Source organism: Neolamprologus multifasciatus, chromosome 23, assembly GCF_963576455.1.
Source record: "Neolamprologus multifasciatus chromosome 23, fNeoMul1.2, whole genome shotgun sequence".
NCBI classification, from domain to species: Eukaryota; Metazoa; Chordata; class Actinopteri; order Cichliformes; family Cichlidae; genus Neolamprologus; species Neolamprologus multifasciatus.
Genome location: NC_140460.1, coordinates 20,221,747 through 20,236,472, shown reverse-complemented (window position 1 = coordinate 20,236,472; position 14,726 = coordinate 20,221,747). Strand labels below are relative to the sequence as shown.

At 41.0% G+C, this 14,726-nt stretch overlaps 1 protein-coding gene across 1 annotated transcript; it reads left to right on the top strand.

Moving 5' to 3' along the window:
- The first annotated feature begins 4,291 nt into the window (after window positions 1-4,291).
- LOC146491458 (ras-related protein ralB-B-like) lies at window positions 4,292-12,568 on the top strand. Its single transcript, XM_085151928.1, has 5 exons — window positions 4,292-4,549; window positions 8,949-9,114; window positions 9,203-9,411; window positions 11,324-11,498; window positions 11,585-12,568. The coding sequence occupies exons 2-5, from the start codon at window positions 9,001-9,003 to the stop codon at window positions 11,690-11,692; spliced, it is 606 nt and encodes a 201-aa protein (XP_085008054.1). The 5' UTR covers window positions 4,292-4,549; window positions 8,949-9,000; the 3' UTR covers window positions 11,693-12,568.
- The last annotated feature ends 2,158 nt before the right edge of the window (window positions 12,569-14,726 follow it).

Sequence of the window (14,726 nt, the reverse complement as noted above, 5' to 3'; positions counted from 1 at the left end):
GCACTTTCTTCAGGTTGGCATCATGTTCGGCCACTCGGTGTCCTCCGATGATGATGTCATCCACGATGACAGAGCATGGGTAACCGGCAAACAGCTGTTCCATGGAGCGCTGGAACACCTCACTGGCTGAATTGATACCAAAGGGCATCCGCAGAAACCTGTATCGCCCAAATGGGGTGCTGAATGTGGTCAGCATTGAGGATTTCTTGTCGAGCCGTATTTGCCAGAAGGAGTTTTTTGCATCTACCACTGAGAACACTGTCGCTCCTGACATCTGTGCTGCCACTTCCTCAATGCTGCGCATTGGGTGATGGGGTCTTTTCAGTGCTGTGTTGAGGTCTTTTGGATTTATGCACAGTCTGATCTCATGCTTGTCTTTCTTGTGTGCTGCCACCATTGAGGACACCCAGTCAGTAGGGTCGGTGACTGGTGTTACAACGCCGATGCGTTGCATGCGTTCAAGTTCAGCTTTGACTCTTTCTTGCATTGCGGCGGGGATGCGGTGAGCTGGACGGACCACGGGCTGTACATCAGGGTCTAGCATCATTGAGTATGTGACTGGAAGTTCCCCCAGTTCATCACTGAACAGGTCATGGTATTGTGTGAATATGTGGGAGCTGAAATCTGTGCTGCTTTCTGTGCTGATCTGGTAGACCTCAGGGCTCATTTTCACAATGCCCATTTCCATGCATGCTCGAAATCCTAGCAGCGGTTGCACTTCTCTATCCACCAAAAAGAAAGGCAACGTGTGACACTGCTTCTTTAAGCAACAAGGGAGTGTAATAGTTCCAGTGGTCTGAATTCTCGTGCCTCCATAGGCAACAAGGCTCACAGGATTCTCTTGTTTGACAGTCTGTCTTCCGCCATTCACTGTTTCGAAAGTCTTGAGTGACATGACATTGCATTTTGCTCCTGTATCTACTTTCATCTCAGTGGGCACGCCATTTATGTGAATTGTGACAAATCCCTCATCTTTTTTATTAGCTTTAGTGTGGATGCAGTCAATCTGTCTGTCAAGCTCTACACCATCCACGTAAAACGTTTCATCCTGAAGCGGTGGCTCACTCACTGTTAATTCGTTCACAAGCCGCCTTGCAGTTTGTCTGTTAGGGTGGGCTCTGTGATGGCTGCGTGGTTTAGACTTGCAGCAACTTTTGTAGTGATTCAGTTTTTTACAGTTGTGACACTGTTGTCCAAATGCTGGACACTTGTCTCGCTTGGCCGCATGGCTGCCTCCACAATTGGAGCAATTGGTGACAGTCTGTGGGAATGAAAGGGGCTTAGGCTTGTGCTTGCTGTTCAGAATGGGCTTTACTGCGTCGACACTGGTAGCTTGTGTAGCTAGTGTCTTGCTGTTTTTTTCAGTCATTTCGTGTATTCGACACACCGAGATAGCTTTAGCAAGTGTCAGCTTGCTGTCTCTTAGCAGAGCCTTTCTCAACGTGTTGCTAATGACACCACAGACGATACGATCACTGAGCATCTCGTCAGTGAGGTCCCCAAAGTGACAACATTTAGCCTTGATCTTTAAATCACTGATGAATGATTCAAGTGTCTCACCTGGCTTCTGATTTCTGGTGTGGAATCTATATCTTTCCATCGTTCTGTTGTGTTGAGGATTGCAGATTTCTCGAAATTTTGCCTTCAAACATTCTGGATCCTCTCTGGACTCCAAAGCAGTGAGTATCTCTCCATCTGCACCAGCTGCGCGAACGGCAGGAGCATAAACGAATGAGCGTTCTCGTTCAATGGCGTCTGGTACAGCAATATTTAGTAGAATGTAAGCCCTAGTCTTTGCCGGTTTGTCAGAGTGAGCAGCGGCGATGAAAATATCATATTCCCGTTCAAATACACGCCAATTCTCGGCAATGTTCTCATCAAAAACCAGAGGGTCAGGTCTGCGAAATCCGTCCGCCATGATGGGGCGACTTCTTTTTTCTTTTCTTTTTTCTTTAGCGGCTAATCCAACACAGCGCACAAAGCAGTGCAGTACCCCGAAAGGGATATAAACATACGCGCTGGTGTGACGTCCGTACCGTCTTCTGACACCATGTAACACTCTCGTGTGATGCGACGAGCCAATAATCACTCTCAATGTTAGTCCGCAGTGAAAATTTAATGCGTACTCCAGCACACGACAAAACACACAGACCGCACCGGAAGAACAAACTCCCCCCACCATACTATTCCGGTTGGATTAGTCCCCCACAGTTATGGCAGGTCTGCACAAACAAATATTGCTTGGTGATCATTTAACCAATGATCTACATATAGTGTTACATCATATTCTATAAGGATGTTATGTGTTTGGATACTTTCTGCCCAGTTTGACCCATTTAGCAGAAGTCAGCCAGTTTAAGGCTCTGATATCTATTCTGTATGACTTAAAGCAGTTATGACATGGTCTGATTTTCTTACCCAATAAAGGAACATTTAATATATCAGTCTACTCTTCATTCTATCAGAAACAGTTATCACAGCTCGTACATTTGCTTCTTCCACACATATATAAGCATTGAGCCAAATTTAGTAATGCCAACATATTAAAAGAACAATATTTGTCTCTTATATATAATACATCTATATATACACTGTCACAGATACTTGTCTTTAAGTGAAGATTTAAGGTGATAGGAAATATAAATAAATGCAACTTGAATCTTTACTGAAGTTCAGTGTTTGGCACAGAGTTCATGTTCACTGCTGTAATAACTCATAATGATTAATATAATATTGGCCATATTATATTTACATTACCAAAGTGAGATGACTTTAGTCTCATGAACAACATTAACTAATTGTTATTTACTAACTAATCTTAAATGACTGTTCAGTACAGAAATGAAGCCCAACAATCATGTTTTACAGTCCTGTGGTCTCAGCCTCAGATACTTATCAAATCACACAAAGCTCATGTAGAAACAAATGTACAAAATATGTTCTCCTTCATTTCTGTCAAACAAAGCTGTATAAAACGTTTCCAGCTGTTAGTATCATGGTTGCTAGGCAACCTGGGCAGCGCAACGGAGGCTAGACCGTCCCATTTCACAAGCCTACAAGCCTCGCACTTCCGGCCTCAGCGGTCTTTGAGTATGCGGCCCTTGAGGACCGTTAAGGCTGCGTACTTTAAGGCTGCAGACGCTGAATTGGGATACAGCCATACATACATGTTTTGGTTCGTGCAACTGGTCCGTCCGGTTATTGTCTCCCCAGAAACATTTCCGTTGTCTTTTTTCCTATTCCCGTTGTGCTTTGTGTGCTTTTGCAGCGTTTTTCTTTTTGCCGCGTTTGTCTTTTTGCAGCATTTTTCTTTTTGCAAGTGTTTTTTTTTTTGCAGCATTTTTCTTTTTGCAGCATTTTTCTTTTTGCAAGTGTTTTTATTTTTGCAGCATTTTTCTTTTTGCAGCATTTTTCTTTTTGCAAGTGTTTTCTGAAGTTGCAGTCCATTTGGCCTCTCAGGGCCACCGTAATAAAGTCATCACAGGTGAAGGGAACTGAAAGAAAGCAGCTTTTTTTCATGAGTTATGGACATGGTCCCAAAAGAAAGAAATGTGAGGTTATCCAGCTTCATGATTACTAGATTGTTTTTATTTATCTATTTATTTATTTATTTTTCTATTTTTAAAATTATTCTAATTTCATCATTTGTTCCCCTCCTGTATGGATCACAGTTACTTCACTGCAGTGATCTAAGAAGGGAACAAAACAGTCATCATATTTATTTGCCTTTTTAAATTTCTGTCTCCCATCTATTCAAGTTCAAAGGTAACAAATTTTAGTCAACAGTATGCAGAACAAAATGAATGAAATAAAAAAAATAAAGATAAAAATGTAAAGTAGCTCGAAGGCAGTAAAAAGACTGAAAAAAGTTAAATACGATATATGACATTTAAGTAATAACAAACACTAAAAAACTAAAAATGATCTAAAGCAGATTTATGGAAGAGCTTTAATGTAATTCCCATATTTAGCGCTTCAAAATTTGTATGTAAAAATAAATCAAAGTAAAACTATATATATATATATATATATATATATATATATATATATATATATATATATATATATATATATATAGTAGTAGTAAATAAAGTGAAGTGTCAAAGTGGCCTATAAAAATATTACTGAATGAATATTTGTTTTCTTTCAGTAACAATACAGACGGAATTCCGTGACGTCACATCCTGTAGAGGACAAGACGGTAAAAGTAGGAGGTGTCACTCTGTGTCTATTTCCGGGTTTTTCTGCTAGAAATAACAGAGGCAGACATTTTGTGGACTTTATTTAAATCGTATAACCTTCAAAGATGCTTAATAACATGTGTTGTTGTTTGTTTAGCGGGTAAAGTGGTACATCAGTCGCCCTGGTAACATTTGCACGTGCGCTGAGCGGCCGCCTGCGACTAGCTAAAAGAGTGGGTCGTCTTCGCGAACACAGACGATCTTCGCCGAGTCCGTGTACAAGGTGGGGCGCACACTCTGCTGGAGAACTTGTAAAAGTTGTGCGTGAAGCGGATTTCTGAGTGAACGGCAGGAAAACACCTGAGCAGGTGAGTGAGTGGAGTCCGACCGTGCTGTTCACCACGGCACGGTCCGCCTCTGCCCCGCGGGCAGCGTTTTAACGGCGGATTCTCGCTCAGTTTCCCCCTGTGGAGGAACAGAAATCGTTATCTGTCGCTGCTTTACGGGCAGCTGTGAGTGGCAGCGCGACCAACCAATGACAAGAGGCCTGCCCGCGCCCGGGGCCAATCAGAGATGACGTTTGAGGGCCGGGGGCAGAAATCGGGAAGAGCAGAAGTGTCTGTTTAGTGTCTTGTTGAGACTCGTTTCCAGCTGTTTAGGGCAGAGAGGAAGCTGAAGTTGAGTGTTGATAGGAGCACATATAGTTCCTCTTTGAGCTCAGCCAGCCGTGTTATTAATCTATGGCTAATTTCGGACCTTATTTACAGCTCCAGCTTATCTTTGCCCGCATGTCGAGCCATTGTAAAGGTCACTGACGAGAGGGTTTTTCCACATACCTCCCATACTTATCACTCATGCAGGGTGTACAGACCTGTATCACTCACACCTGAAGCTAACGACCCTTTTCCACGCCAGGAACTTTCCCCATGAACTTCTAAGGAACTGGCCCTGCTCTCCTAGTACTTTCCAGCAGTGCAGACACTTTCAGGGCTGGATTTTTAGCCCTCAGTGTGCTTAAGGGGGCTCTACTTTCTGTCTGATGTTAGAGGTGATGTAACGTTGTCAGTGATTACAAATGTTGATCACTTATTTGTCCAATCCTGAATCTGTGACAATCAGTCAATCTGTTGAGTTCAGTTCTGCAATTTTTCTGTGTTTACAACACCACAAAGCTATCACAGTGTGAAGCACGCTAACAGCAGAGACTTTGTAAGAACTAGAGCTTATAGGGGTGTCAAACATAAGGCACTGAGGGCTAGAATCTGCCCCACTGAACAGCTTTTGGAACAAGTGAAGAAGGGCATAAATGTTGGACTTGTACCTGTATTTTCACAAGTTTTACAGCTTTACCCACTGATAAAGACCTCCTTATAGCCATTCATGTGCCACCAGAGTAAATAAGTTACAAATAAGCAGTTAAATGTCAGAATTTCAGATTTATTCCAACACTTCTTTATGTAGAAAAACTGAGACATGTTGTTGAAATTGCACTTCTTGTTTCTTAAATTAAGATATCTCTAGGATTAAATGTGTGCTTCAGCTTATTTAAACTGACAAAAAAGGGGAGTTTCACTGAGCTGGCACACTTAAGGGCTACTGTAAAAATGAGTTTGAGATTCCTGGTCTAGTAGAACGTTTGTTCAATGTTAAGCCACGTCCACTCAAGCCGCCACCAGTACAGGCGAAGGAGACCACTGATTGCCTTGTGAGAAGCCGGAAATATCATCTAGCGACGTGAGGGCTGAACGATTTTTATTTTTTATTTCTTAAAACTAACCCATGAGTATGTTGTTGTCGGCTATATGCGCAGATATCTTGGGTCACTTCTGATTGGTGAGCAGGAGTTTTGCGTCAAAAAAAAGAGCGAGAGTGTGTAAAACAATAGACACTACATATTTAAAGCCAGGTTCACATGTGCTGTATGAGGTGCAGACTAACAGCAGTTTACATTTCAATCGATTTAGATTAGTCTGTTATACTCTGATATTTCTGACATGGACACCTGGAAACCCAATGGCTTGAAGTCCATCGCCCAGTGCTGATGTGTTGGTGCATTCTAATGTAAGGTCTTCATAGATGAGTCCACGTAGTCACTAAAAACAGGCATGTACGAGGACCTCTGCATGGATCCTTACACTTAACTGTCTGATGACAAAGTTTACATCACACGGATCTGAGCAATCTCGCTGTAAAATAAAATTGCAGCCTAACTGTTCGACCCTACCAGTGACCGTCACCTTCAAAGTGAAGCACAATGTTGCTTTTTGTGCGAATGGATCTTAACAAACACTGTAAATAACAGCAGTGAAGACTCTCACACTGAGCTGGAATCAGCCAGGGGACAGTAAATGAGGCAAATACATCTTTACATTGTCAGTAACCTGGTCCAGTTGTCAGTTATTGTTTTACTAGTAAATAGCAACTTTTATTATTGGATGTATTTGTAATATTACAGTTGATATCCACAGCCAAGTTAACTCCATCCAATCGCAAGTGGAAAAAGTCTGATTGGTGAGTTCATAATCAAAACGCAGGGGGAGCGAAGACGAGGACCTCGATGTTCAAAATGTCTGTGAAAACTGTAGCACGAACAAACCAGGAGATTTTTCTTATTGAGGAGTTCTTGAAACGTCTTCGTTGCTACCAAACCATATCGTCTTTGTGTCAGAGCCTCGAACGTAAACTGAAGCACAAGAGGAACGCAGCAAGGCCAATATCTCTCAGAAAGATAAATATGTGATTATCTCAATCAGCTGAAGAATGGAAAGCATCCTGTTGTTTCCTCTGTCTGCTTATTTGTTTGGCACCTGAAAAACTCTCGTTACTCACAGTAAGGTTCTTATTTTTAGAAGACACTTTGTTAGGAGACGTAGCTCCATAATCACAACAAACTAAATGACAAAATATTCAAATATTACCGCCCCGCCACACCAAATCTGTAGTCTTCACTAAATTAGGTGCAAATGCACCTCTGTGCTTATCCTCTGTATATAACCAACAGAGGATAAGCATTAAATTAACCTTGAGAAAATATACACCTCATGTTTGTAGCAAGCTAACATGTAAAGCCTTCAAACTGCTGACTTAAACCACAGACTGTCCGTCTCTGAGGATATGAAACAGAAAAATGGCGTCACTCTGTACCAGTTTATCTTTGGATCTCAGAGGAAAACATAAAAACTCAGCTGTGTGTTTGAATTTTTCTGAATCCTCTAGAGCAGAGGCGGCAAATTAACCATAGATCCCGGTCCACAAACAGCCCAATTTGACCTAAAGTGGGCTAGACCAGTGAAACCACTGCGTAACAACCTGCATATAAAGGGAAAACCTCAAAATCTTTCCATGTTCAAACATGTAAACACTGCAATAGCTACACCCTTTTTGCACATGCTCTTTTCTACTCTGTAATGTTCTTGTCAATATTCTTGATATTTATTTATAATCACCACTGTTAATCCTTGATATTTATAATTGAGTGATTTGTGTATATTAGTGCTATTTATTAAATCTGTAAAATCTGTAACATATTGTATTATTTAAATAGTTTAGTCTGTTACTGTTACTGCCTTGGAGCAACTGTAAGACACATGATTCTGGTGATAACGAAGTAAAATATGCTGGTTTATGCCACTGCTTTAAAAAAAATAAAGACAACAGGAAGTGTTAAAGCTGAATTTATAAGTGAATATGTCATAAAACAGATGAACAGTATAAACTAAAACTAAGCCCAATCTTCAACAACATATCTACACATTCATGACTTTGTAATAAATGTATAATAACAGTACAGTCTGCAGGTCACAGTGGAGAAGCCTTAAACATTCACATGTAGAGCAGGACCGTAATTAAAGCAATAATGCTTCATTTTTTGCCATTTTTGACTTTACGCACATTTCATTAATTCCCCATCCTTAATAGGTTGAAATCACAACTTCACAGTGATTAATTTCTTTATTTTATTTAAATAAATAGAAACGTTGTCATCTTATTTTCTTTTTTATCTGAATTTTATTTGAAGATTCCAGGAAATCCCCTTTATTAAAAATATACTTTTCTTTCGACTTTTTGCTAAGTCTTTCCTGATAAATCATATTAAATCATGATCCCAATATTTGCCAAAAATAATTATTCAAGCACCGTGTCCAGGTCTTAGAAATAGTAGGTTCCTGGTAGTCTTAGGCATTTGTGCTGAAGACAACTTGGCTTCTTTTTTTTAAGGTTCTTGAACATGGTTTTCATCTCATTGAGACGTTTCATCTGCTCTAAAAGCTGATTGGGAGTTCCAGGTGTTCACCCTACAGTGGAGTCATCTTGCAGGTTGTGCTATGAGTTGTTGACCCATCCTGTTGTCATCATATGAGTTGCTAAGGAGTGAGTGGTAGTTGAATCACCTGGTAAGGAATCTCAAGACTGCGTCACACCTTAATTATACTTCTGCATTGACCCGATGTAGATTCTGTGACACTGCCTGCGCAAGTGGCCAACATCATCATTGCATTTATATCTGTGTCAGTGTGTAGTTGCATATCTAGGAAGGTGCGCATCATATAGTGGCTTATAGTGTCGTGGTTAACAAGTTTGCCTGACACATGAGAGATCCCCAATTCAAGTTCAGGAGGAGACGCAAAGCGCTGTGACGGTTGTGTCAGGAAGGGCATCCAGCATAAAAATCTGTGCCAAACCAAACGTGGGTTTTTTTGAAAGTCCCAAAATGAATGTGTGAGTCTTTTCATGTCCTTTCATGCTGACCTCTGCTGGTCTCTACAGGTCGTCAGAACTCAAGAGCAGAGCTGTGAGCCACCTGACCTAGACCAGAGTCATGGCCTCTGGTAAGAACAAAAACCAGAGCTCTCTGGTACTCCACAAGGTGATCATGGTGGGCAGCGGCGGTGTAGGGAAGTCAGCCCTAACCCTGCAGTTCATGTATGACGAGGTGAGACTCGAGAACTACGTTTTCCATCAGCCCTTCCCTCTGTGCTGTTTCTGCTCCCCAGTCACGTGACCCTTGTTTTTGCTCGCAGTTCGTGGAGGACTACGAGCCCACCAAAGCCGACAGCTACAGGAAGAAGGTGGTGCTGGACGGCGAGGACGTGCAGATTGACATTTTGGACACGGCGGGTCAAGAAGACTACGCAGCCATCAGGGATAACTATTTCCGCAGTGGCGAGGGCTTCCTGCTCGTCTTCTCCATCACAGAGCACGAGTCATTCACAGCAACGTCAGAGTTCAGGTCAGTGTCTGAGTCTTCTTAACAAGCAGAGGTACATTTTAATTGACTTATGTGGAGTAAAATCTCCACAGTAATACACAACCAGGCAGTGAAAATGACTGTTTAAAACATTTTTAAAAATTCAGCCCTGGAAAAAAAAAAAAAATCATTCACATTTACATGTTGACACGAAAACTGAGCTGTTAAACTCAAAAGAACCACACACAGATCGCTTTTAAGTCAACAGATTCCTCCCATTCCTTCCCATAAAGGCTGGACTTTAGATCAAGCGCAGCAGACAGCGAGCAGCTACAGTAAAGAACTGCTGACAGCTTTCAGTAAAAACTAGAAAGGCAAACTTTAAGTTGTGATCCAAGTTTAAACAGGTGAGTCATAAAAAAGAGGAAATCACTGCTGTACAGCTGTTGTGACGGAAAATTAGAGAACGAAAAGTGTTTGTTTTGTTTGCTTTTTTTGGAGAATGCTGTAAACATGTTTATTTCTGTTGTAAATTCAGACATTTTAACGTGGGAATCTGTGGAGATCAGTGTTGGTCAAGTTACTTGAAAAAAATAACTAGTTACTAATTACTTATTACGACTCCAAAACAGTAATCCCGTAACTTAACTGATTACTTATTTTCAAAAGTAATGAGTTACTTAGTTACTTTTCAAACACATGATACACAACCTGAATACGTAATAAAGCAACAGACCTTTCAGCCCAATTCTACTTTTTCTGCATAATCTATCATATAAAATGTAATCAAATGAAAAAGCCTCTCTTTAAAACTTGTTTTAATCTTTTAACTTTATGCACATTGCTTTAAGCAAAAATTAAATTATATGCAACTGTGTTTGACTTTTAAATATTAAGCATTTGTTTAACATTTGAAACCATTTTCTGCATATTCCAGCATATAAAATAAAATAATGTTTTGTGTTTACACTCTTTCAAATAGATGCATGTAAAACACAGCAAAAAATAAATAAAATGAAAGATTCAGCGATACTAAGTCCTGTCGCTCTTAAATCTATTGTCACCTGTTTAGCAGGAGTGGGGCGGGTGGAGGGTTGCCTGGTGCCGCAGCGGTCATGTCAGCAGGGGGATCCAGGGGTTTGCGATTTTTCACATTCCCGTGGCGGCTTGCTACATGCTTGGTCAGATTTGGGTGGCTGTAGCTCAGGAGGTAGAGCAGGTTACCTACTGATCGGAAGGTCGGTGGTTCGATCCCTGGCTAAAGTAAGCCAGGGATCGAACCCTGGCTCCTCCAGTCTGCATGTCAAGTATCCTTGGGCAAGATACTAACCCCAACTTGCTCTCCGATGCATCCATCGGAGTATGAATGTGTATGAATGTTGTTAGAAAGCACTAAGTGTAGATCAAGTGCTTGTGAGAATGGGTGTGATTGGGTGAATGAGGCATGTTGTATAGAGCGCTTTGAGTACTCCGTGAGAGTAGAAACATGCTATATAAGAATCAGTCCATTTACCATTTGAAGTTTAATTTTTCACTGCCATGGGCGTTGCACGCGCTTACGTCATTGTCATGAGACACTCTCACAAACAAAATCACAACAGTTTAGTAACGCAGTAACGCAGCATGCTTACAGGAAAGTAACAGTAATCTAATTACTTTTTGCAATAGTAAGCTTTTACATTACTCGTTACTTGAAAAAAGTAATTTGATTAAGTAACGTGCTACTTGTAATGCGTTACTGCACATCTCTAGTGGAGATTGACTCACTGTTGGACCCAGCCTCTTGTTGACATTCTAAGAACTGCCGCTTCATTTTCTACCACTGATAAAATGAGAATATTTGCTTTAACAGACTAATGAGGGCATCAATATTTAATAGTCTTGTCTCAAAGAAACTTTGAGGACCATTAATGTAGAGTGACCTGTACTTTGAAAATCTCTCTTGTATTTTCAGGGAGCAGATCCTGCGGGTGAAAGAAGAGGAGGCCATCCCTCTCCTTCTGGTGGGGAACAAGTCAGATCTGGAGGATCGGCGGCAGGTTTCTGCTGAAGAGGCCACGGCAAAGGCAAGCGAGTGGGGCGTCCAATACGTGGAGACCTCAGCCAAGACGAGAGCCAATGTGGACAAGGTAGAGAACAAAAGAAACAAAACAAAGAGCTCTGACCTTTGAGACAAGGCTCTGACCAACAGTTAATCCATGTAATCTGTCTGCAGGTGTTTTTTGACCTCATGAGGGAGGTCCGCAAGAAGAAAATGTCTGAGAGCAAAGACAAAAATGGGCCAAGTGGCAAGAAGAAGAAGAAGCACTGCTGCGTACTCTGAGCTCAGCGTCAAAGCGACCGTGTGCCAAAAACCAAAGAAAAGGAAAACTTCTCTGAGAGAGACTGAAGCAGCTTCAGATGAGCAGCTGCAAATGCACTCGATACGTGCACTCCTCACTTGCCAAACACAGAGCACACACTCTTGTTTCTCTTCTTCTTTGGCGTCTGCTTGTTCTCCACATGATACTAACTCTTTGTGCACAGCTATGAATGGCCCAAAGTATGTGGACACGTCTGCTATATGTCGGGTATTAATGTGCTGCTCATGTCAGCATCTGAGGGCTGTGGGGCAGTTTGAAATCGTGCTTTATCTACACAACAATCAGATTACTTTAAATCTCCTCACTACCAGCTGTGTCCACAAACATATGGCACATGTAGAAGACCACAAGTTTTTTTTTTTTTCCAATAACAGAAGCAGGTCCGTCAATTGTTTGTAAAACTGGAGTTCACAGGAAGCACAGTCTTTTTATGTGGAGAACAAACAGGTTCGTACACTTCAGAGTGTTTTTCTTTCTCTCTAATCTGAATTTTGTTACTTAAACTGGTGTCTGTGCTCCCACTTGTTTTAAAACCTAATTTTTCTCGTTATTTAGCTCTTTTGTATGTCTGTTTTCAGTATTACAGTATCAGACATTCCTCATATCTGATTATACCACTTCCAGACACTCCTTTTGTAATAAGCTTTCACTTCCTTTATGAATAAAGTCATAATTTATAATCAAAGTTTCAAAGGGAATCAGCCCTTTAAATCATTGCATCATCTGCATATACTCTAATTAATTACACATTTAGCTCGATTAAAGCTGGAATGTGTTTGTTGCTGTCGGCTTGTAGATAAACTCTTCTTAATGTGATAATAAAACAAATAATCAAATTTACAGTGTTTCCTTTATTAAAAAAGAGATTAGCATAATCACAGCTCCACATCTAGCACACTGTCATCTGTCAAAAGTCACTGATACTTAGTTTTCAGTCTGTTTCTGTCCAAAATGATAGCAGAACTGTACAACTTTGTTTGTTTGTTTTTTAAAGAAAATAAATAGAAACGTTGTGATCTTAATCAGCTAGACCTCCTAAATCATCTTTCTCATGGATACCTTGATGTTAAACTTTATTGTAACACCGGGGAGAATGACCACATCGATCATTTCATTCGAGCTGAATGAGCCTGGACAGGTTTTGCCTCTCAGTGTTTGATTTTGGAAACTGAAGGAGCATTTGGACCTGAAAACATAACAGACAAGCTGTGATGTTGAGTTTTTAAGATAATCTAGGCAGTGTGTGGTTAATGTGATCAAGGCTGAAGCAGTGACACCCAACTGCTGGTAACAGTGAGTGCAGTGAAAGAAGAGGAAGACATGATGGAGAAAGGTTGCACGGCCCTCACTACTGACTCTTACATTCTCCATAATGTTCTGAAGTGCTTGAGTTGAGGGAAACTGAACTGTGACCGTGTAAAATGAATGTATAAACAGAATGAAAGGATCTAGAAAGCTCACAAACCCGTATGTTGTTCACATTAGAACATAGAAAACAAATCGAATGTTTAGACACACTTTGGACTGAAGAGGATTGCATCATTAGGCTTGTTATTAACGCTTAGTTCAAAGCCTACATCTCTATATGAAGGTGCATCAGTGCTTATGGAACTGGCAGGTTGCACATCTGGAAAGGCACCATCAATGCTGAAAGGTGTGCGTCTATGCGCACCGCATTGTTGTTAGTTAAATTAAACCTGCTTCATTGCTCACAGTCATTTAAGTAAAGACAGAGCGGCTCAGCTGTAGATTCACATATGGGAAGTTTGTCAAAAAGCCAAAGTATATGCATCATGGTATACATACAGTGTGGCGTCTTGCTCAGTGGGAAAAAGTCTTAAACAGAAGTCTCAATAACATTAAGATTAAAGTGATTTACATTAGGCTGTGGACAGCTACAGATACCTTGGTGTTCATCTGAACAATAAACTGGACTGGACTCACAATTCAGATGTTCTCTACAGGAAAGGGCAGAGCAGACTGTACCTGCTGTGGAAACTCAGGTCTTTTGGAGTGAAAGGCCCACTCCTGAAGACCTTCTATGACTCTCTGGTGGCCTCAGCCATCTTTTACGGTGTGGTCTGCTGGCGCGGCAGCATCTCTGCCGGGGACAGGAAGAGACTGAACAGGCTGATCCGGAGGGCCAGTTCTGTTCTAGGATGCCCTCTGGACCCAGTGGAGGTGGTGAGTGACAGGAGAATGGTGGCTAAGCTGTCATCCCTGTTGGACAACATCTCCCACCCCATGCAGGAGACTGACAGCACTGAGCAGCTCCTTCAGTGGCAGGCTGCGGCACCCACGATGTGGGACGGAGAGATTTCTCAGGTCTTTCCTCCAACTGCTGTCAGACTCTTCAATATGGTCTCAGCAGATGACCACACACATGCCATACACAATTGTAACTGCCTCACTGATGTGCAATATTACCAAGTACAATTTTTCCTACTATAACAAAGCATTTCATTCTGTTTTGTACAGTATAGTATAATACTTTATTGTATTGTATATAGTATTTTATTCTTGTTGTATAGTATGTTATTCTATTTTATCTTATCCTATTCTCTTACCTTTATTCTTTTTCTATTCTCTTATCTTATCTTGAGGTGAGAGAGCAGATAGCTTCTGTAGTTCCAATGTTCAGCCAGTAGATGGCACCCTGACGTCATTTTTTGATCACCACAACAATCTGAAGCGAAAAAGAAAAAAAAGCATCATCTTCATTCTAACTGGAGTCTCACGTGTTGAAAATAAAAGTGGACAAAGGCTCAGAAATCAGCTTTAAATGTCCCTTTGCTCTTAAAGTGAAAGAAAAGAAAGCAGCAACCATCTACCTCATGATATTAAAGATTTTCTGGTGATTGATTTCTGGTTTCAGGATAAAAATCGTGTTCGTTTTGTGTTGAAAGCAAATAGACATATTGTGACTGCCCAGGCATTTATTTAAAGTGCTGCCTTTAATCACCATGTTTCTGTCCTCAAATCTTCAGCAGGTTA